At 48.4% G+C, this 23,959-nt stretch overlaps 1 protein-coding gene across 4 annotated transcripts in view; it reads left to right on the top strand.

The window, feature by feature from the left end:
- Positions 1 to 1,222: 1,222 nt before the first annotated feature.
- SH3KBP1 (SH3 domain containing kinase binding protein 1) overlaps positions 1,223 to 23,959 on the top strand; it is a 336,262-nt gene continuing 313,525 nt past the window's right edge. For 2 of the 4 annotated variants that reach the window (XM_055565556.1, XM_055565557.1), the window contains exon 1: positions 1,225 to 1,580. In XM_055565556.1, coding sequence (XP_055421531.1) covers positions 1,577 to 1,580 — 4 coding nt within the window. In that variant the 5' untranslated portion in view covers positions 1,225 to 1,576. Of the gene's footprint in view, positions 1,581 to 11,319; positions 11,398 to 23,959 lie in introns of all 4 variants that reach the window. The other 2 variants (XM_055565558.1, XM_055565562.1) reach the window with 2 other exon arrangements.

Genomic DNA, 23,959 nt, shown 5'->3' on the forward strand with positions numbered 1-23,959 from the left:
GAAATCCCAGGATGTAACCAATTTACAAGAGCATCCCCAACATTATTGTTGAGGCATGAAGACAACTCTGTATTTGGTAAGGGGTCTGTTTTTGTCACTTGTGGATCCACTAGCCCTCGGTCTCCTCCATTTTTCAGTGGTCAATTATTTAGTTTCTTTGAATGTAATTTCTTTATTGTCTTTATTTTCTCTCTTCCTGAATGTCTCCCATCTATTTCACTATCTCTTCCTACCACCAGATGGTGGAAAGGGAAAAGGAAATAACGAGTTGGTAAATGAATGTGGTGGATGTCAGAGTATGGTGAAAGGTGTGGTAGTGAAAGAACTCCAGAAAGAGCTTGTGAGTTACCTGTGAACTAACATAAATCCACTGTTTTCATTTTAGTGCCCACTCAAGGGTAGGCTGCCCTGATCTGGGGACCAGCTCAGTATGGCACAATGTTGCCTGTTGGTGGGGAATTGGCTCAGTGGATTCCTGGGAACATGAGAACCTGGGAACATTGCTGAGCAGTGAATCCCACCTGACTCAGGCAGGGGGTGCTGGGTTAGGAGCCGTATGAGGGTCGGTGTGTGGCGATGCAGCCCTCTGGCTTCACTTCTCTTTCTGCATCTCCATCCCACCACCTCCTACAAGCCGAACTCGCGCCTGGCCTGCCGTTCCCACGCTGCACTGAAGGGAAACAGCGTTTCTCTCCCTCCGTAGGATAAACCCCTTCTCCTTCCCAACAGCCCCCTCTGTGAAGCCTTCTGGGTTGCCGCGACACCCCAGGATTACCTGTCATCACCCTCAGCAGGTGTTCAGCCCCTCACCTGCCCATGGTCTCCCCTCCCCCAACCTGTCCTCCACCTCACGTCGCACCTTTGGGATCGGCTTTTTCCATCTCCTTTCCACGTGCCCCTCCACCTGGACGCCCCCTCCCCTCAGACCCTTCCTCCCCTCCTCTGGTCTCGAGGAGTCTCGCGGCATTTCCCGGGGCGTTAGCGGAGCCGCCAAGGGTGGGGGGCAGCCTCGCAGAGCTGGGTCCCTCCCCAGCAGGCGGTGAGGGGGGTGCCGGAGCGTAGCAGTCACCGAGACGCCCCGGGCGCCAGCCCGGTCCTTCGAAGGCTCCGCCCCACTGGCCCCGCCCCTCCAGCCCCGCCCCCGCCCTGGCGGCCGCGCGTCCCCGGCAGGCGGAGCCGCAGGAGCGGCGGCGGCGGCGGTGGTGAGGAGGAGGGGAGAGCGGGCTGCGCGGCCGCGACTGCTGGGCGCTGGGCTGGGTGGCGCTTTTTTTTTTTTTTTTCGCAATTTCCACTAGCGGGGAGCAGGAAACCCGGCGCAGCCGGGCGCAGCGGGTCGCGATGCAGCAGCAGCAGGAGTCGCCCCGGGGCAGCAGCAGCAGCAGCAGCAGAGGCAGCAGCGGGCGGCTTTGAGCCGCCGCGGCCGCCGCTACAGAGGAAAAAGCCGACCCAGCCGCCCGACCCCCGCGCCCATATACCAGCGCCCCGAATCCCGCGCCCAGGTCCCGGCGCCTTGACCCCCGCGTCCGCCTCCGCTAACTTTCACGCTGCCTCGGCGGCCCGGCCCGGCTCGACGCCAATGGGTGAGTGGGGGGCGAACGGGTGCTCACCGCAGCCTGGGGCGGCGCGCCTGTCCCGGGACCGTGGAGCTGAGGAGGGCGCCCTAGGGGCAGGGCCCCGGCGGGTGACACCGGGGTGGGCACCCTGCCTGCCTCGCGCGCTCCTGTTCACTCCCACTCGCGCCCGCGTCCCTGCCGAGCCCGCCCGGCGCCCACTGGAACCTCGCGGGGGCCTGGGTGGAGGAGCGCGGGGGCCGGCCCGGGGCGGCTGGCGCGGAGGGATGCAGGGGGTGTGGTTGGCTTTTCGGGTGGGCGGGGAGAGTTTTGTCTTGGCCATTTTCTCGCCCCCAGCGCGCCTTCCTTGCGCTGAGGGCGGGGGTACAGGGAGCTGGTGGGCTCCGGCCCTGCGCGCCGCTTGCGGTTCCCGCCTGGCCCCGCTGCAGAGGCGGCGGGGGCCCGGGTGCCTTTGCCGGGGGCTGACGTGGTGGTGGGGGGGGCGGGAAACGCCCCATTACCCGGGCTGGCGTGCAGTCCTAGGGTCTGTAGCGCCTTGACCCGCCTCCCTTGACGTCCCTTTTCCTCCCAGCCCTGACCCCTCTCTGCCAGCCTGACTCCCTCCAGTCTGGCAAGCTCTCTGCTCGGTGATGCTCAAAGGCCACTTCCCACACCCTCTAAGTCTGCAGGGTTGGGGAACTGGAAAGGGTGATATAGTCCTTGATTTACTGGTCAAAGATCAGTTCTAAGTAGCCAACAAACTCTTAGGTCCCCTGGGTCCCATCTGGTATAGACCCCAGAGTATTGAAGCCACGTTGTCCAGATGAACTGGCACTTTATTGGGCAATGGACTTGAGATTGCCAGGGCTATTAAACGTTTGGGCCACCCAGGTAATATTCTTGGTGGTAGGCAGTCTGTTTTTCATGCCTCTGGCACATTACTTTGAGGTGTTTCTAGGCCAAGTATAGGAAGACTGTAGATTTTAATAAATCATAATGAAGTGAGACCTTTCTGGGTTCAGGTCATAGTATTTAGGTAGGTGAGTCAGACAGTGAATGGCCAGTAGTTAGTGGTGAAGACGGATGCACTGGAAAAGGAGAGGTTTAACCCCGGCAGTTGCTGAGAGTTCAAATCCCATTTGTGGTCATTTTCCAGAAATGGGTTTCCTTTTCCAAAGTGATGACGATCTGATGGCTTCTCAACTTCAATGTCACTTTTTTCTTAGTGCCCTTCTCTGATCCCTGCACCACTCCTAGTTTAATTTAGTTCCTTTCTGTTACCCTTTCTCCTATAGCACTTTTTAAAAAATAGCACTATTAGGTATTTATTTGAGTTTAACATTCTGTCCCCTACAGTAAGCTCCATGAACATGGGACGTTGCTGTGTTGTGCCGTTTTGTTAAGCACTGTTTTCTTTGGTGCCTGGCACAGCGTAGTCCCTAAATAAATATTTAATGAATGAATGAATGAATGAGGGGTTAGTGGAAGGCAAAACACTTAGCTTGGCACTCTTGTTTTGCTTTGGCACCTAATAAGATAATTTAGTTCATTAACAAAGTATATACTTGAAACATCACCCATTACTTTCACAACAGATTGGTTTCTCCTGAGGTAACCCCAAATGCTATTTTGATCATCTGTCCTTTTGGGTGGGTCACCTAAAGGATTGCACACACACACACACAAAAAGATGTTTGATCCAAGCATCTTCTTTCATGGCTGGACTGTGTTTTCTGTATCTCAGTGGGAAGAGGACTGAGTTCTTTTTAAGAAACAGACCTGTAATTTATCTTTCAAGTCTGAACTATTTTCATTATCCAGAACCTCCTAAGAAAATAGAAAGTGCTGCTGCAGTTTATAGCCCTTTAAGGCTTAATCTTTTTTACTGTAATCATTACAAAAGGGAGAGGGGGCGCTGAAAGTGATTTTCAGTTATTTCAGGTGTTAATACTTAGCAGTGCTAAGAGTAAAATGGACACTGTCATTTAATTCATTAAAATGTTTAGAGTGAGATTTGAGATGCTGAAAGTACTTTGGGGGTAAAGATCACATGCTGTTTTCTAAAGTTTTTTCAGCAGTGTATTTGTGATGAAGCAGAGTTATTTAACAATTGATGCTGTATGTCTTCTGACGGAACCACCTAACAATGTTGTTTCTGAAGCAGGTGTGTGTACACACAGGCACATCCCCCTTTCCAGTCCCCCATATCACTTTGGTTTTCAGAAGATTTGTCCAGTTTATTAATTTGATACACTTCCATTCTTATCGAGTCTGATAATGATTTTTCCCATGATGGATAACACAATAAAGCTGTATTACATAGTCTTTGATCTGAAAAACAACTGGAAAGCATCAAATCCCAAACCCTGAAATGAAGCCAGGTAGTTGTGAAATGGCCTCTTAAAAAGTGCACTCAGAGTGTGCCATCTGAGTTTGCAGGAAGATGCCTTCAGTAAATGCAGGGAAAGGCTCTTGTAATTACAACTGCACAAATATTATTACAGCCCTAATCTGTGAGTCCTGGAGGATCTGCAAGCCCCGTGAAGGATTTCTGTTTAAAGAATCCCAGAGTAACAACAAAGTGTGGACTGTCGTTAGTGTATTGTATTGGTGTTGGTAGACTGCTTTACGGAGAAGGCAATGGCACCCCACTCCAGTATTCTTGCCTGGAAAATCCCATGGACAGAGGAGCCTGGTGGGCTGCCGTCTATGGGGTCGCACAGAGTCGGACACGACCGAGTGACTTCACTTTCACTTTTCACTTTCATGCATTGGAGAAGGAAATGGCAACCCACTCCAGTGTTCTTGCCTGGAGTATCCCAGGGACGGGGGAGCCTCATGGGCTGCTGTCTATGAGGTCGCACGGAGTCAGACACGACTGAAGTGACTTAGCAGCAGCAGCAGCAGACTGCTTTATGTTAAATCAACTAAAGCTGAAATGAATATAATAAGTTCAATAAATAGGCTCGAGTTAGAGATGGAAGACTCCACCTCTTATCTATAATGACCTTTACTTTATCCTCTTCTAGCCATCACAGCTACCTCCTGGTTGCACAGATCTTGCTTGTTTCTTCTCTGACAGCTCTAGTTCTTACTGTGTTATTGATATTCTCTGGTCACCATTTGTATTTGTAATTGTTTTAAAGCCAGTTGCACACAGTGGTCAGTATTTGTCTATTTATCCATCTATCCCTCCGATATTTATTGACCTCCTGCTTTGTGCCTAGCATTGCGCTAGGAACAGACACACAGCACACAGACCTGCCAGCTTGCGTTTCTCATTCTAGTGGGAGAGGTAGGCTAGAGTCCAACACTTACAGCAATATGTAATTATAAACCCTGGTAGGTCTTGTGAAAGGAGATTAGAGAGGTGGGATCTGAATTAGGTTGTGGAGGGTTAAGGACAGCATCTTTGAGGAGATTGAGTTGAAATCTGAAAGTTGGATGGGAACCATCACTGCCCTCCTCTCCCTCACCCCCCAGGACCACCTGCAGTGAAACAGCCCTGCGCTGTGGGCATGCCAGGGGTATCGCAGTGAGAGAGGTTTCCTCTGGATTAGGAGCTGTTAGGAAGCAGGAGTGAGTCCTGATCGGGTGCCTTAGTAACCTTACTTAGAAGCGGGGAAAACCAGAGTAAGGCTGGGATTGGTGAAGAAGCCAGAGTTGGTCCTAGAAGCCAGGACCCAGGGACATTGGGTGACTTTGGTGGCTTGGACAAGTTCCTGCTTCATCTGTGTTCTCACTTGATTACTGAGTGGTCTTGTCAACTACGTGATGAGTGGGGGCAGGGAGTAGGACTTGGTGGTGGGGAGATAAGAGCCATCTAGGTATATTTGGGGGTGACTTCCTTAATATCAGCCCATCTGGGGGCTGTTGTTTAGCCTTTACAGAGTGGACAACTTGCACACTCCACCTGGAATCATTCCGGGGGGATAGAGCAAACTGCTGAAAACCAAGAAGCAGCACAGCTGTTAATGGGAGAGATGGAATGCAGGAAAGTACTGGAATCCTTTCAATGTGAGAGGAGGAGGATCTCTCATACAATGGTACTCAGAGTGTGGTCCCCCAGTCAGCAGCTTCAGCCTCCTGGGATCCTGTTTGAAATACCAGTTCTCTGGCCCTCACTGAGTCAGGAAGGCGAGAGCATTAATGCATTAATGAGCCCTCCAGGGGTTTTGATGCATGGTCAAGGTCAAGTGTAGAATCTCATTGCCTTGCAGATGAGAAGGCTGAGCTCCAGAGTACATGGGTTTGTGGGCGCTCTGGTCATAAAATAATATGCCATTATAACTGATACAGGACCTCAGAGAAGGAGGAGAATATGCTCCTAGTCTGGAACAAACCTCTCCTGGAGTTATGACTCAGTTTTGAGAAATGAAATCATTCCCCTGCTTTTTCCAGCTTCTAAAGACAGCCTGCATTCCTTGGCTTGTGGCTGCATCACTCTCACCTTTGCTTCTGTCCTCATGTCTCCTCCTCTCTTTCTCTGACCCTCCTGCCTTCATTTTATAAGTACTGTTGTATTATACCATGCCCACCCAGATAACTGAGGATACCCTACCCATCTCAAGATCCTTAACTTAATCACATCTGCCAAGCCCCTTTGCCATGGAAGGTAGCATACTCATGGGTTCTGGGGATTAGGATGTGGACCTCTTTGGTGGAGTATTAGTCAGCCTACCACCCTCTTATTCCTCTTTTGAGGCCTGCTCCAAAGGTTGTTTTACAACACTTCATCTTGTGTTAAGTCTGTTCATCTCTAGCTGGGTGTCCCCAACTGCATCGTCCTGGCTCATTGCCTGGCATAGGGTAAGTGCCATATGTTAGTGAACGAATGAATAAATGAATAACCCTCTCACCCAAGTGCAGCTACTACTTGAAATTCTCTGAGGCTATTGGCTGCCAGGAGTATGTGTGCAGTTCTATAAAATCCCTCAGGCACAGGGTGCTGACAAGGTCTATTTGCTGACAGTTCCCAGTGGCCTGCACAGCAGCGAGTGAAGAACAGTAATGCCGCATGTGTCACATGGCTTCAACAAAGAGCTACAAGTTTAAGATAGCAAGTTCTCTCTGGCAGTGGTTCTCAACTAGGGGCAATTCTGCCCCCAACCCCTGGGGGGACATTTGGCAGTGTCTGGGGGTGGCAGCTGGTGGGGGAAGCCAGCCTGCTGGCATCTGGTGGGCAGAGGCCAGAGATGCTGCTTCACTTCCTGCAGCGCATCACAGTCTCCTCCACACTTATTCGGCCCCAAGTGCTGGGGAGGCCGGCTCTGGGTGTTACACAGATGGTCAAACACTGTTCCCTTCCTTCATCCTAACCGCTCTGGAACCTAAGATTTTCCTCTCTGGCCACAGCCTTTGTTTTATGGATGGACCAAGAAGTCGATGGAGAGCAGGACTCTGGCACTTCGTCACTGTTTTGTCCTTTGAGTGGAAAGTGTCTTCACACAGCTTACCCGCTTCTGTCCTTACCTGGATTGTGAAGTTGTTGAACTTCCCTCTCCCATGTGTGGCTCCTCTGATGTTTTGCCTTCCTGCTGGGATGTTCTTAGATGCCAGGTGACAGATAATGGTCCTGCTGCTGCCCACCTATTGGTGCCTGGTTCTGGAGTGCTGGGGGGGCCTTTGGCAGCCATCGACCACACCATCAGATGATGGAACTGAGGCTCCAGGAGGCAATGTGACCTGGGCCCCCAGGTGCAGAACCCAGCTCTCTTTCACTGAGAGAGAACCAGCCACCTGTATCGGTGCTCAGTAAATATCAGGCTACTGATCTCCCCTCCCCCCAGCCCTGCTGCCCACCCGCCCAGCACTGTGAGGAGCTTTCTACAGCCTGTTTCCTTGAGAAGTTTTTTAAAACAGCTTTATTGAGATATTATTCACATATCATATAGGTCACCCATCTAAAGCATGCAATTCGGTGTCTGTATATCATGTTATTTGTGAAATTATGGTGTAACATATGTAACAGAATTTGCCATTTTAACCATTTGTGAGTGCACAGCTTCATGGCATGAAGTGCATTCATGGCATTGTGCAACCAGTGCTGCTGTCTGTTTCGAAAACTCTTCATCACTCCTCCCTGTAAGTTTGTGACTGGAAGGTTAGAGTCCATGCCCCATCCTCTGGAGGGGTGTTCCTGGACCACGCAGCCGTTTTGGTGGAACACTTGGTAGAAGCCAAGGATCCCAGCTAAGATTCCAAAGAAATACAGGAAAAGAGAAAGTATGGTTTTGTTGTTTTTTATGATGGTTTTTGCTGATATTTTCTTTGGGGGGTGGGGTACTTCAATTTTGCTTTGTCCCTCCAAGCAGCTCCCTTGGATCCATCTCTTTCATCCTTTGGGAGAATTGTGACTTTCCTTCTGTATCCTGAAGCACTTGTGAGTCAGTGGCTTGGGCAACTTCCTTTGCAATTACTGGGGTCCATTAAGAGTATTTCAGTCATGGGAGAATACACTGTAGTGCCACACTGGTCTCTGGAATCCACACGTGAGGGTTTGATGGAATGCCACATTTCTTTGCTTATGTCCCTTCAGCTGGCAAAGGTACACTGGCAACTGGTTGGTGATAAGTGCTTGTTTTTCAACTTGATCATTATTTTATGGATAAATACCTTACAGGCAGTCCTGTAGTTCACATTAGGGGGCACTTAAGCAAAGCAAAATGCAGTTCGTGAGCCTTACCTCACTGGTAAACTATGCTTATAGTTAGGCTCAGGAGGAAAAAACACTGATAACAAAAAAATCCTGGGATATTTGTCCTCCCTGAGCAGTATTCACTTGGCAAGAAAAGCTCTGTAAAGGCCTTCACTTATTTCCTTACAGGGGCCAGGGAAGTGGTGGGGCCACTGCAGGAGGCTGGTCTGTGCCTAGACGCAGGGGATAGAGAGCAAGATGAGTGCTGTTCAGTTCATACTGCTGTTTCTTCCTTAGTGTCTTGGATGAAAGACTATAAATATTTCAGTGCTGATTAATTACTCATTTTGCATAACAAATCTAAGCCCTTAAGCACCCAAGTGTAGCATATATAGACAGTTGAAAATACTGGGTCTTTAAACTTCCACTTCTTAATAGTCAGTGCTCAAACATCAGCCCTGGTGTTTTTGCTGGATTTTTCTGGACTCTTCTAGACTTAGAAAACTTGGGGCCCAGTTCTAGGTCTGGTCCTCTGGGGCTGCACCAGTTTTATCCATCGCACACCCACTCCCCGGGTGAAAAGTCTTTAATTAGCTTAGTGTCCTCTCTAATTATTCCAGCTAGTTCTCCTTTTTGTGCCTGGGGCTAGAAGGAGGTGCTTGAACCTTGTTTTGGGTGAGCACTGGGAAGGTCTGCTCTGGCTTTGCTTTCCCCACTCCGTAGCCAGCTTCTCTGTGGATCTGCATCTTCTGTGGCAGGCCCTTCTGGATGCTGCCTTCTTCTGCTTGGGTAGTTTACGTGCTCGCCCAGTTAAATCCCAATTCCGGGTTCCCACAGGGTGACTCTGAGTCCCTGGAGTTGGTGTCACCCTGGAGACACATGAGTGCATGGTGTGTGCCCACATCTGTGAGGGGAGGGAGTGCCTGGTTCCAGTCCCGTGTGAGTTCTTAAGGAGGGCCTCCTTGGTGCCAGGTGAATGCTGGGTGCTGGGACAGTCCTGACTGGGGTGTAGCCCCGCCCCTGGGATGGGGTGCCTGGGGGCCACTCTTGGGGCAGGTACTATAAATGCAGATGCGCGAAGGTGCCCCATTGACCGCACTTCCTGGCTGTCTTGACCAAGGGACCATGGGCGTGAGGTGTGGTGCCAGAGCCGTCAAAGATGAGCCCGCCCCCCCCACCCCCCTGAGGGACGGCTCCTGGCTTTGCTGGGCACCCTTATGCTTCTGAGTGAGTCACGGCTATTTTTACCTTTTGAGACCCAGAGTTGTCTAACTGAACTTGGTTTCTCCTTTTGAGTTGGCACCACTTAAAAAGTGTGGATGTGACTGGGGGCACTTGGAGGGGTTGATGATAGTGCGCCGTGGGGGCAGGGTGCAGTTGTGACATTGTCTGAGTCTTTTAGGGAACCTGTGGGTTTTTAAATGGAGGAAGAGATGAAGACGTTGTGAAAAGCAGCCACCGCCTGGCCGGGCGAGTTAACCGCCGGAGCCAAGTGATGTCGGGGAAGGGGCAGGGGACTGTGGCTGCTGTGTGCTTGGGCTCCCTCTCTCCACCCTCCCACCCTTTCTCTTCTCTTCCTCTCCTCTCTTGCTCTCCCCCTCACTGGGTTGCCTTCCCTTCTCTCCCCCAGCCCTCCCCACACCTTCTCTGTACCCCACTCTCATCTCTCCCCAGCCTTTCTCTTCCCTTGGCCCTCTCTCTCCCCTCACTGCCCACCCACCCATTCCAGACCCGCCTCCTGCTCATTCCCCGTTTCCCTTCAGGCCTATTTTGTTGCCCCCTCCACTTCTTTCCTTCTCTCTTCCCCACAGCCTCCCCCACTCTGTCCCCCCACCTTGTCTCTCCCATCCCTGGGTCTGTCCCATTCTCCTCCAGGTCCCTCTGTCCACACCTTCTCTCCTCCTAAGGGGACCTCCCCTTACCCTCTGTTTGTGCTTCCCCTTCTTACCCCGCTTCCTTCCTCCTTCTACTCCCTTTCTTCCCACTCTTCAGCCTCCCCGTCCCCTAACTCTCCCCTAACTTTCTCCCCCTCGAACCCTCTCTTCTCTCCCCTCCCCCGTTCTCTCCCGCCACTCTGTGGTCTCCTCCCCTCTCGGCCCACATTCTCTCCCGCAAGCCCCTTTCTCTCCTGAAATCCCGCATGTCTCACGGCCTTCCCGGTTCTTCCCATAAACCTTCCCCATAGGGTACTGCCCCTGCTTCAGCATCTTCAGCTGAGAGCAACACCTCTTTCGTGGATGAAGCCATTGTGTATTTAGTGTCCTCTAAGGTCAAGATGGTCACGTGAGGATGTGTAGAAATGGCTCCCACTCCACCACAGACACTGGGAACCGGTTCGCTGCCAGTGAGGACAGTCGTCTTAAAGGATAACCTCTTCTCCAACAGTGGTGCAGGGGGCTCCATCCCTGACTGAGGGGAGAGGCAGGTTCTAGGATGGATATGTCTTCTTCTAGTTCCAGCATTCTGTAACCCTGAAAAGTTTTTTTGTTATAAATAGTAACTCTATAATAGAGTTCAGAAAATAGGAAGCAGGACAATTTAAATTGAGGGCTCATACAGCACCCCAATACAAGCACTTTCATTGTATCTTTGTGTGTGTCTTTTTAGGGGCTTCCCTGGTGGCTCAGTGGTAAAGCATCCATCTGCCAATGCGGGAGATGTGACTTCGATCCCTAGGTCCGGAAGATGCCCTGGAGAGGGAAATGGCAACCCACTCCAGTATTCTTGCTTGAGAAATCCTGTCAACAGAGGAGCCTGGTGGGCTACAGTCCATGGGGTTGCAAAGAGTCAGACACGACTTAGCTACTAAACAACACCAACATACATATCTTTAGACTTTTTACTATATACTTGTAGATAATATTAATATATGTAGTATATATAATTGTACATCCTGTTTTTTTTTTTTTCTATGCCATAATCATCTCCAAAGCTGGTGTTTGTAGTAGCTGAGTATGTGAGTTCCTGAATCCTAGCTTATGGAACCATTTCCCTACCATTTGAGCATTAGGTAGCTTCCATTATCTTGATATTATAAATAAAGATGGGATGGACACCGTTTTCCTTTTTATCATTTAAGGAAACCAGATTGCAGGCAGGGTGACATTCCACATCCGTTCTTTGTTTCCATAGCCTCCATGTGACTGGAATGGCCCATGCTGATGATAATGACGATACGTCCATGAGGGTCAATTACTGCGCACTGGCAAGGTGCGTGCCATCCCTGTGTTTGCTTTCAATTTTAGTTCAAGAAACTGCTCACGTGGCTTATCACCCCTTCTGTGCCATATGTGCTGTGTGTGTCTGTGAGCGACACAGGGACGGGGAGAGAGGGAGGCGTCTCTGAAGGAGACTGCCGGTGGGACTTTGCTGTTCCACAGCGTGTGCCTGTTGCACTGTGCCATTTGGGGACGATGAATCCTGGTTCAGTGCTCAGGCACGAGAGAACGGGATATACACAGCGAAAGGTAAAACCCTCGGAGACTTGCTTCCTTCTCTACTGTCTCTTTCTTTCCATCCTTCCTCTTGCCCTCCTTCCACTTCACGCCCTGACTGACTTTTTAAAGGGTTTTAGTGTCCCAGAACTGCAGGGGAAACGGGGTCCTGAAGGCACTGGGTCATCAATGGGCCTTCTCTTTTGGCTGGGCTGTGGGTCCAGGTCTCATGCTGACAAGGGAAAGGTTGTGACTGTAACCTGCTGTAACTTCCTAGCTTAGCTTTATGTCATTGTCATATGCTCTCTTGAAAAAATTGGACTTTTAGCTTCAAAGGACATCAGATAAGGGTGGCTAGAACCCCAGGGTCCAGGCTGGATGAACCATCTTGAACTCTGCCTTCTTGATGCATCAGTATGAGTGAGTGGACAGCACTGTGTAAAGCATTTGCTCCCCAGCCACCCAAGTGCATGTCAGATGCTAGCTCGTGGGCGGCCAAAAAGAAGCTGAACATTTATGATGCCCTTTCAAGGCCAAGTGTCCAGTGTCTGTGAAAGTTCTAAACTTCATGATAACGTATTAGGAAGCCTTGATCACTAATGGGTACCAAATCCTTTTTCCCTTTGTTTCATTTTTAAGTTATGAACATAACCAGACTGCACTGCAGGACAGACAAGACAGTTGATTCATTACTGCCATTTATATTGGAATTTGATTAGGTTCTACAAGTCTTTATTTAGTGCCTTTTAGGTGTGAGAGCTGATATAACCAGAGGGACACAGATATCTAAAGTTTCCCTCAATGACACATTTTGGTTAATTCTCATTTCCCTAATTACTTGGGAGATGTGATGTGATCATTTCATGAACCACACAATGAAATAAGCAGTTAAAACTGGACACTGTTAGTTTGAACAAGTTTTGTTTCGCCCCAAAGAAGGAAAGGTGTCCATATGAGGAACGCACATCAAGTTAGAAGACAACTCTTGGAGATAACAGTTGTTAGTTGGTCTCTGAAACTCCCTCCTTGCTGGAGGCTTAGAGAAACCAAATAGAACAGGGTTTCTCAGATGAGTAAGGCTGGAGTTCCTTTCAGGGAGGTATTTCAAGACTCCCTCTTTGCCTTGAACTTTAAAAAATGTTTATTTATTTATTTGGAGTAAAATATATATGACAGAAAATTTACCATCAATTTTTTTTTTATCGTGGTGACATACACGGAATGTGAAATATACCATCTTAACTATTTCTAAGTGGACAGTTCAGTGGCAGAAAGGACCTTGACCTTGTTGTGCAAGTGTCACCACCAGCCATCCACAGAACGCTTTCTTTCTTGTAAAACAGAGACTCCACACCCCTTCAACAGCCACCCCCATTTCCTGCTCCCCCCAGCCCCTGGCAACCAGTGTTCTCCTTTCTGTCTCTGTTGGCTTGACTACTCCAGGGACCTCATTTAAGTGGAATCGTACAACGTTTGCGCTTTTGTATCTGGCTAATTTCAGCTAGTGTGGTGTCGTCAGGGTTCACTCATGTTGTAGCATGTGTCAGAATTTCATTCTTTTTTAATTGTCTAAAACTTTGTAATAACTAGATATATGCTCCTTTTGCTTTTAGCTCATTTGGAAATATAAACCTGCAGTATCAACCTGAAGCTCATTTGGAAGTATAAACTGATTCACAAATGAAGGATGAATTAACCCAATAAAGCTCAATCAACACTAATAGGAGACACAATGACATGTTTCAGAGATGCCATTATTGCTCGCAAGGCGGCTGGGTGCGCACACTTGATGTGGGGTGCAATCTTTTGACTTTACTTGGTCATCTCATCTCTTCCCTCTTCAAACCAATGTGAGAATCCTTCCTTCACACAGTGCTCTCTGAGGCCTTTTCACGGCATGCTGTGCATGAGAACCGATTCTGAAAGTTGAGAGGATATTTGATCCACATAGACCACGTGTGGGTGTGGACAGTGTCAAGCATTGGTAGAAAATAAGTCCTCATAAGCCCATCCCTCAATGTGCACTGTGGCTCCGTCCTGTCCCCCTGCCTTCTTGAGAGGAGATGAACATCAGGAGCCTTTTAAAACATCATATTTCCCTTCTTTTTAAGAACTAGTTTGATCATTTCCATATGTATCTCCTAAAAACATTTTGTCTGGTTTTGCTTGGTTTTAATTTTATGTAACCAGCATGCAAACCACACAGAGACTTGTGACTGGCTGTTTCTCGTTTTGTACTTCATTTCTTTTCCCTGTCTGATCTTCCATTGTTTGAATGTGCCATTGTGGCTTTTTCGTTTTACTTGTGATGGACTTTTGCATTGCTTCCAGTTTTTGCTACTGTGAATGGGTGTCCTGTCACCATTCTGATCATTGTCTCCAGGTGCCCATGTGAAATACGTCCTTGAAAGGTGTATGACGAGGAGTGATTTTGCTGGGTTGCAAGTTGGTGGATTTCCAAAGTGGTTGTACCAGCATGTTCCCAACAAAGGACTGAACAAACAGACTAATAATGAAGGAGAGAACACCGTATTCATTGAAGAGAGGATGTGAGCTTTAGAAGAGAATGCCTAATTGGTTTTCACAATGTGTGTTCCCAGAGTATAAACATTTCTGCAGCTCCCATGTTGCTCAACATTTGGCCACCTCTGTGTCTATCATCACATCTCCTTCTCTATCTCTTGAGCCTCCCTCTTCCATCCTTTAAAGACCCTTGTGATGATGCTGGTCTCCTCCAGATCATCCAGGATAATCCCCTCATCTCAAGATCCCCTCATCTCAAGCTTAATCACATCTGCACAGTCCCTTTTGCTAGGTTAGATCACATACTCACAGGTTCTGGGAATTGGGGAGGGCATTATGATGTCTACCATGGACGGAGGGAAGGGCTCCATTTCTAAAGGAGGAAGGGGATGTTTGGAGATGATAGTCTCTACTGTATCACATGACTGCATTTTTTTCCCATCTCGTGCCCATGGATAGATTTTAAAAGTATTACATTGTCAGAGCTGGTGAACTTGCTGAAGATGGGACTTTGTTTTCTTATACTTTGTGGTTCTTGGGGTTTGCATATCTAAATAATCACAAAAGAAAACTTTTTGAGGTCTACGTCTTCTCTCACAAGTGAGTGTCCTCTGTCCATCTTCTGTTGGCCGCATTCCTTTCCCGAAGGCCACTTCCCTGTTGTTATGCTTGTAGTTTCCTCAGAAAAGCTAACAGCGCCACTAGCATCACTAGGATTAAATGCGTGCTGAATGTTTGTATTGGCACAGAGTAGAGGCTCAGATGAGTTACAAATAGACAACAATAAAAGGCCACACTGGCACACTGCCACAGCCCGCTTGTGTCTGAAGACCCCCTCATCATATACTTTGTGCCCACAGTAGGTGCACTGATCAAATACCTTCCTGGTATCTTTTGCCCCTCACAGATTTTTTGGGCATGTGCTATGAACTGAATGTTGAATGTTTTTGTTACTACAAAATTTGTATGTTGAAACCCTTGATCCCAAATGTGATGGAATTTGGTGGCAGGGCTTTTGGAAGGTTATTAGATCATGGGAGTGGAACCTTCATGGGAAGGCAATGGCACCCCACTCCAGTACTCTTGCCTGGAAAATCCCATGGATGGAGGAGCTTGGTAGGCTGCAGTCCATGGGGTCACTAAGAGTTGGACACGACTGAGCGACTTCACTTTGACTTTTCACTTTCATGCAATGGAGAAGGCAATGGCAACCCACTCCAGTATTCTTGCCTGGAGAATCCCAGGGATGGGGGAGCCTGGTGGGCTGCTGTCTATGGGGTCGCACAGAGTTGGACACGACTGAAGCAACTTAGCAGCAGTAGTAGCAAGAAGAGAGAGAGAGCTTGCTTCCTCTCTCTGTCCCCAACCCCACTCCACCATATGAGGAAACCAGGAAGAGGCTTCTCACCAGAATCTGACATGCTGGCACCGTAATCTTGAACTGTAGCCCTCCAGAACCTTCAGGAATACATGTTTGTTTAAGTAACCTAGTTTATGGTATTCTTCTTCTAGCACCCCAGACTAAGACAGCATCGAGAGGAGGAGGGACCATGAGAACTATGGTGGGATCTATTTACCAGTCCTTGAGTTTGTCTCTCTGGTGGAAAACTGCAAATATTTATATCAGTGTTAAGAGATACACAGACATTTTGGAAAATAACCCAGTTTGAATCATCTGAAATTATAAAATTTATCTTCTGTCAGAATGTGGAAATAACATAAATCAATACTTATCTCTCCAGTGAATTCAGAGCATCTTAAAATGGAGCACTGGACTCAGTCGTGTGGACCGAAAGCAGGGGCTGAGAACACTGGGCTAATGAGTAAGAAGGTTGTGGGAAGGATCCTTGCTGTGGGGGGTGTCCTGGAAATTCAGTGTAGAAAATAATCTCAGGATCTTTGGAGCTGTGAGAGTCATACCAGCTGTCTCAAAGTGCCCTGAGGTGTTTTACAAATCTGGAACCGCTCATGTCATGTTTGAGACTCAGTTTGAGTTTTCTCATGACATTTTAGATCCCCAGCTGCTCTGAAATGCCGGGTCTTGGGGAAACCTTGGCTGCTGTTCTTGTTTTGCTGCAGTCGTGGTACGTCTGTTCAGATGGGCCAGCATGGGGGTTCAGTTTGTCATGTTCCCTACCATGCCCTGTTGCCTCCCAGACACAAGCGGGACTGACAGTCCATTGCTAATCAGGCTTGTGTCTTTGTTCTCATGCTCTTGGGTAGCCTGTCTCCACCCCAGGAGACCACTGAGTGGGCCTTCAAACACCCCCAACCTCAAGAGTTTGAATTCTCTCCTGAAATTACAACCAGATTGTATCTGCTTGATGGGGCAGAAGTACTTTTACAGACAAAGTTGCTAAAACTTTGCAGGTCACCAGGACTTTGAACCTCTAGATGGAACTGCTCTTTAATGATGGACTCCAGGTCACTGTCCTTTGGATGTCCCAGTTACACCCCGCACGATTGATATGTTGGTTTTCATCTGATAACCTTGGGCCCATCGTGTGTTTGCCTGGCCCTCGAGTGAGAAATCCCAATAGTTTCCAATATCCCAGGCTCTCCCTACTCATCAGAGATTTCATTTGAGCACCAAACACTACCAGCGTCTGCTGCACTTTCTTTAGACCATTGTTGACCTTGGCTGCTGACACGTGTGTGTTGGCTCTTGACTGGATGTACCGTGGGAGTCGCTGTTTTAAAATCAGTGGTCCTGTCAAGAGCACCAGGTGGTGGAACTTCCATAGCAGGAAAGGATATTTAAAGGTGCAGCATGACTGGAGAGTTCTGAGTCAACCCTTTTAGGGGTGGGATATAGAGAAGTAAAACCAGGGCCAGTTTGGGGAGTGCTGTGGAAAAGCGAACGTCCTTGCTCCTTGACAAGGTGGGTGAGTGGGGTGCAGGGGGAGGGGCAAGGGGAAGGGTAGGGCCTCATCTGATTTCTGTGTTAGCTCAGGTCCCTGTCTAAAAGTTTTAGGAATCTTCTTTGTTTTCTCTCCTGCCATCAAATGCTTCCTTCTGATAATGGGAGGGGAGTTGCTAAGTCGATAATATGTCAAATTTCTGTGCACCAATTTTGCTATGTGAGGTAGGGAAGACTTTGTGTGGTGCTAGCTGAGGAGCCTGCCAGTCTCATGGCCCCATGAGACTCAGTCTGCTGGCTCCCACAGCACCATTGTGGGCACCTTCCTATCGCCGCCCTGCCCTCCTTGGTCTCTGCTAGGTCTTTGTGTGGTCTCTTCTGTACGTATTGTCCCAGGCGTGGTCCTGGGGAATCTTGGCTCTCAGTCTGGAGCTGATGAGTTCTTGCTTAGGAGGTGAAAGGGAAGAGCACGCTGGGCTGGACTAATCCACGCATGTGCCAGTCAGGAGATCACTTCCCTGGGTTTATAGTTATGAACGGGAAGAAGCTGCCAGTTGGGCATGAGTAATTTATTTTTGAGGAGAGATCATGAGACATCTTATTTATCTTTGCTTTACTTGATCTGGAAAACACAAGGACATCCGATTTGTTGTAGCTAGACATCACCCTCCTTCCCCTTCCTCCCTCCTCCCCACCCCTGACTCAAATATGAATGCTTCTGGATGCGCAGGAGAAGGGTCACCATTTGAGGAGAGGGCACTGGGCATGTGCTGGCTCAGGAGGCCCCACCAAGGACCGCAGGGACCCAATAAATCTTGCTCCGTGGACTGTCATTCCTTCAGTGCCAAGTTGAAGACCATGGCCGTCTCCTCCATGCTGGTATCCCTGCACCTGGCTGTTGTCTCAGCCAGAATGAGCAGTAAAAGAAAAATATCTGTCAAATGACTATAAACAAGGGATGATGTATGACTCTCAGGCCAGAGTCTCGTTTCCCCAAACTGGGCCGGAAATTGATCTTTAACGGCATCGCTTATTCCTGTCTCCTCCGCACATTGCATGTGATCAAGTGCCAGGGAGAGAGTCAGTGCCGCTTAAGAGTCTTCTCTGCCATTGGCCTATTGTTTTGTAAGGTGTATTCATGTTTTTGAAAGCATTTCTCTTTAGAAAGACCTCAAAAAATGGATAATGATGATCTGTGACGTGGTCTCCGTAGAATCTAGCCAGCACGACAGCCCTCAGGCCCAGACCCCTTCAACTGCACACACAGCATGCATCTTCCTGGGGTTCTAGATCAGCCATTAGTAGACACTTGTGTCACAATGAACTTGTCAAGAGAAGACCAGTGGTGGCTCCTGGTGCAGGGCGTGTTCTGTCTTTGGGGCAGCTAGCAGGCTGGCTTGCTCTACTGCTCCTCCGAGGTTCCTTGCCCTGGGTCCACCCCAGCAATTTTCTCCTTGATCTTTCTCAGTTGTGGTCTGCATTCAGGCTTGCCACACTTCCGTCCGGGGACATAATGAAGTGCGTGCAGGTGCCCTGGGCTGTGCAGAGTCGAGCTGCGATAAGGGAGCCTGCAGGCTCATTTCTGCAGGGCTCTCATCCTGCATTTTAGGGAAGTGTCATTGGTCCCCTGTACGCCCTGAGCCACACAGTGTTTTTCTTCTCTTTTCGTCTTGCTGGACTTTATTGTTAGCCTGACCCCAGTCTCTGACTTTTTGCTTCTGGATGCTTTTCTTCCTCCCTAGGGAGTAATTGCTTAGAAAATGCCCTCTTGTCAAAAACATAATATCTCCAATATCATAAATTGGTGGTGAAAACTCCCCTCTCACTTGGCTTGATAGTTTCATCATGGCTAATGGAGAAGAGATGGCAGCATGATTTCCAGTCCCTGTGGAAGCCGAAGGGGTCAAGCGTGAGAACACTCATTGGGGGCCCAACCCACTTTCCGCAGGCACTTTAATCTTTTAATGCGTTCATGCTTTGGAGAATTATAGGGGCCATATGCAGCTTCCCAGGTAACCAAGACTTGCTAAAAATAGAGCTTAAATGGCCTCACTTTTCTGGCATTGGAAATCATGGCTTTTTATTTTTAGGCCAGCTGTTGTTAGTCCTAACTATTGTCAAGCCTGGGGAAGAGGAATCACTGAGCAAGACCATTGCCAGTTGGATGCTGTTAGAGTTTGAGCCCTCACTCCCAGCCAGTTGGAAGGAGGATCCAAATCTATGGAAAGATAGAGACTGACTGCCATGTGGCTTCCCTTCCTTACCCCACCCTCTATTCGGGAGAATTCTGCTTGCATTTAGGGTATTTGTTACAAGAAAAATAGGTTGAAAAGAGTGAATTCTGGCACTTGGTAAATTTATAGCACTGGTTAAACCAAAAACTGGCACAGATGGGAATGCAGCAGTTTTGAGGCCATTGGGAAGCCACACTGAGACTCCCACCCTCGCACTGTGGCATTGGGGTGGTCGCAAATGGAAATTGTTATCACCATACTTAGTTGTGAATTGATGAATTCAGTTATAGGTAAGAATAGGTTTAACTTCCATTGCTCATTTCTTAAGTAATCTCATTTTACTATCCCCATTCTTGCCCACCTTCAGTTACAGAAATAACTCTGAGTGGGTTTTCTTTTTAGAGATCTGTGTCAAGCAGATACCTCATAAAAATGGCACAGGCGAACTGTTCCATTTAGAATGGCCCTGTGACACAGGACCATGTGTGTTTGCCATCCCTGGGCACTGGTTTATTTGGAGGAAAGGTCTAAGAGAATGGAGGCCAGTGGCAGCCAGGGCACGGAGCCAGGCCTTCCAGAGAGGCAACTGGAAAGTGCTGTGGACTTTGCATGGACAGTTTACTTAAGTTTGATAGCCAGTTGTATTTATTTCCTATCGCTGCCATAATAAATTTCCACAAAATTAGTGGCTTAAAGCAACCCAAATTTATCGTCTTACTGTTCTGTAGGTCAGAAGTCTGATGTGGCTCTCACTGGACTAAAATCAGTGTGTTCCCAGTTCCTTTCTGGGAACTCTAGGGGAAATTCCCTTCCCTTGCCTTTTCCAGGATCTAGAGACCACTCCTCTTCTTGGCTCATGGCCCCCTTTCTCCATCTTTAAAGCCTGCAACAGTGGGTCCTGTTCTCCTCATGTTGTGTCACTGTCACCTTCTCTTTGCCCCCAGTTTAGACTTCTAAGGAGCCTCAGGATTATATTCGGTCCACTGGTTAATCTGGGCTACTCTCTGTATTTTAAGGTTAGCTGATTAGGAACCTTAATTCCATCTGCAACTTGAAGGTCCCTCTCAGGTGTTCTCAGGTTCCAGGGATAACAGTGTGAGCGTCCAGGGGGGAGGGTGGGCACTGCTCTGCTGACCACACTGGGTGCATTGTTTTTCCTGATTTCCACATCCGGTCAGGCCAAAGGGCAGTCATTTTGGTGGCAGCCTGTGTGGGAGATGGCTTCCATCTTTGCAGAGTTTGAGGAAGTTGAGAAGGAGATTTCTCTTAGCCTGGCAGGCGGTGAAGGTTCTCAGATACCTTGTTTCTTTGTAGGCCTGCCCTGGAGTCTTGATGATCCAGCTAGGACTGTCACTTAGGGCTACCCTCCCAAGGGTGCAGGGGTCAAGGGTGGCCTCAAAGGCAAGCAGGGAGTTGGGATGGCTGGGAACAACTGGGCTGAGTGAGAAGAGAGTAATGAGGAAGCAGGGGGACGAGGACAGGAAATGACAGACGAGTTTGCCCCTTGGGAGGAAGAAAATAGAAGATGGGGTTGATTACATCTGGCCCGAAAGAAAATAAAAGTTTGGGCTTTTTTGTCATGTGTTTTGTGTTGATTTCACTGTTGAGTCAGCTTGGAGACCTGGGTGACGTTTTGGGCATCCAGTACACTCTAGCCCTGAAACCCCCTAGGGGTTCACTGTGGACACTTGGTGGCCCAGGGGAGGGTTGTCACTGCCCCAAGGGCTCTCTCTGGAGAGCAGAGTGGCCCAGCTCGAGACCCCATCCCAGCGGTGCTCCGCCCTGGGGAGTGTAGACGACCCGGCGCATGTGCAAGGGACCGCAGATGTGTTCTCAGCAATCCTAAGAAATGATCTTAGTTGTAAACTGACCTAGACTGGTTTGGCATTTGAAGACTTGTCAGATTATTTTGGGAAACAGTTTATGGGAACCTTGTGTGTTCTTTCCCACAGTCACATGACTGGGAGGTATGTTACAGGGAGAGCAAGTCTCAGACTGACTTGGGCCGCTCGCGTGGCCGCTTGTCAGCAGGCAGGCTCACAGAAAGCCCGCCTGTCCCTTAGGCTCGAGCTCGCTGGTCAGGCGAGAGACAGTCAAGGCAGATGTCGTGGTCTCCACTGGGAGGACTCCCCCAGTGCACCGGGAGGGGACAGGTCCTTCTTTCATGGGCAGCATGAACCCTGATGGAGTCTTGGCCTCCCTTCCCACAGTGGGTGGACTGTTGGTCTTCCTCAATTCTTATGTGTGGTTCTTGCTAAGGTTCACGTGCCAGCACATTTTCACTCCATCCAGAGAACAGGGAGCTAGTAGTGTTCAGTTCACTTATGTTAATTGGCTAACTCTCAGGTAGATGGAAAATCCTGTGGACGGAGGAGCCTGGTAGGCTGCAGTCCATGGGGTCGCACAGAGTCGGACACGACTGAAGCAACTTAGCAGCAGCAGCAGGTAGACTCTGCTAAGTTTTTCAGGTGCTACCCACCCGTCCCCCACCCCACCACCATCCCTGGAGTGTTCTTTTCTCTTTTTTTTTTTTTGGGTCAGATTTATTGCTGATTTGCAGCTCTGGTTTATTTTTTTTATATAATTTTATTTTTGACTGTGCTGGGTCTTTGTTGTTGTGGGCTTTTCTCTAGCGAGTGAGGGCTGCTTTCTAGTTGCAGTGTGTGGACTTCTCATTGTGGTGGCTTCTCTTGTGGAGCATGGGCATGGGCATGTACGCTTCAGTGGTGGCGGCTCCTGGGCTCTAGAGCACAGGCTCAGTAGTTATGGTGCACGGGCTTAGTTGCCCCGTGGCCTGTGGAATCTTCCTGGACCAGGGATTGAACCCATGCCCCCTCCATTGGCAGGCGGACTTTAATCCACTGTACCACCAGGTAAGTCCTGAAGTATTCTTTTCTGATTTGGGTTCTTCACATAGGAACTGACCACCTTCAGGGTAAGGATTTGTGTCCACACATCTGTATGTTACACTATTTTTTTTTAAATGAGGTATTGATTAAGCAGATTTTTTTTTAACTCCTAATTTCCTTTTAGACTTAAGGAAAGGATACAAAAATAATATGGTTTCCATATACCTCCCACTCAGCTTTCCCTAGTGTTAACACCTTGTATGATACAGTATTGTTATCAGAACCAGGAAATCAACATTGGTGTAATACTGTTAATATTTACTAAAGTTTTATTTAATTTCACCAGTTTCCACTGATGTCCTTTTCTTGGGTTCTAGGATCCTATTCAGGGTCCTACCTTGCCCTGAGTTGTTACTTCTCCTTTGTTTCCTTCAATCTGTTGGCAATTCCTTGGTCTTCCCTCATTTCTCATGACCTTGACAGTTTTGAAGAGTATTGATCAGTATTTTGTTGAACGTCCCTCATAGTGAATTTTCTCGTGATTGGACTGAGGTCATTCTTTTTTATGGTGGCAAAATATCAATAACATAATGATGGCCATTTTAGCCATTTTAAATGTAGAAATCAGTGGCATCAAGTACATCCACAGTGTTTTGCCACCATCCCCATTCTCTATTTCCGTTATTCTCCAGTACCTATCCCCCCAACCCCTGATAACGCCTATTCTACTTTCTGTCTCTATGATTCTGCCTGTTCTAGCTCCCTCGTCTCAGTGGAATCGTATAATAATTGTCCTTTTGTGATTGGTGTCTTTCATTCGCCTAATGTCCACAAGGGGCATCCATGTTTAGTACGTGCCAGAACTTCATTCCTCTGTATAGAGAGACTGCACTTTGCTCATCCATTCACCAGCTGACCGACGCTTGCTTCCACCTTTGGGTGTTGTGAATATCGGTGCTAGAAACATGGGTATTTAAGTCATTGGTTCACATTTTCCAAAGGAATATGGCGAAACTGGAAAAGATACAGCTGGAGCTGGCAGGAGAAGGTACTCTTCTGTTTCTCCTGTGCCCTGTGGGATGAAGGCTTCCACAGGAGAGAGATTGGGATGGGGCTGCGCAGTGAAAGGGCAGGGGACTCAGAGGCAGGTGCTAGAAGGTTGAGAGGCCAGCAAGAGAGAGGAAGCCAAGCTGTCATACTTGGCCAGAGGTGCCACCACTGAGGGATGGCCTAGAAGGTTCCAAGCAGGAGCATTGGACAGAGTCAAAGGCCAAGGGGAAGTGGGGGTAGTTCATTCCTTACCACCTGGATCCAGGCAGGAGGGAACAGGCACAGGCCAGGCTGGAAATTCAGTTCACTTAGTATTTCTTTTGCTCTTTTTCAGATTTTAAAAAATATTTATTTATTTGACTGTCCTGGGTCTTAGTTGCGGCATGTAGGATCTCTGATCTTCGTTGCAGCAGGCAGGATCTTTAGCTCCGGCATGTGAACTCTTAGTTGTGGCATGTGGGATCTAGTTCCCTGACCAGGACTCAAACCCGGGCTCCCTGCATTGGGAGCTTGGAGTCTTAGCCGCTGGACCACCAGGGAAGTTCCTCTTTTTCAGATTTTTGTGACCTTATCTCCCAGTAAGGAATATGTTTTACATTGCAACCTGGTGCACACACTCATCCTTAGTACAATTGAAATACTCATTTCACTGAAAACATTTACTACATGCAATGTTTTCTGATATTTTTTTTCAACACTGTTGCATTAAAAAAAAAAAAAGGCTTATTATGACCTGGTTTGCCCTTGGCTTGAAAACACAGTGCTGTATGAAGCCCCACACACAAAGTTCTTTGTGCCAGTTAGTTTTTCTTTGGGTCCCCC

This window comes from Bubalus kerabau, chromosome X (assembly GCF_029407905.1).
Source record: "Bubalus kerabau isolate K-KA32 ecotype Philippines breed swamp buffalo chromosome X, PCC_UOA_SB_1v2, whole genome shotgun sequence".
NCBI lineage: Eukaryota > Metazoa > Chordata > Mammalia > Artiodactyla > Bovidae > Bubalus > Bubalus kerabau.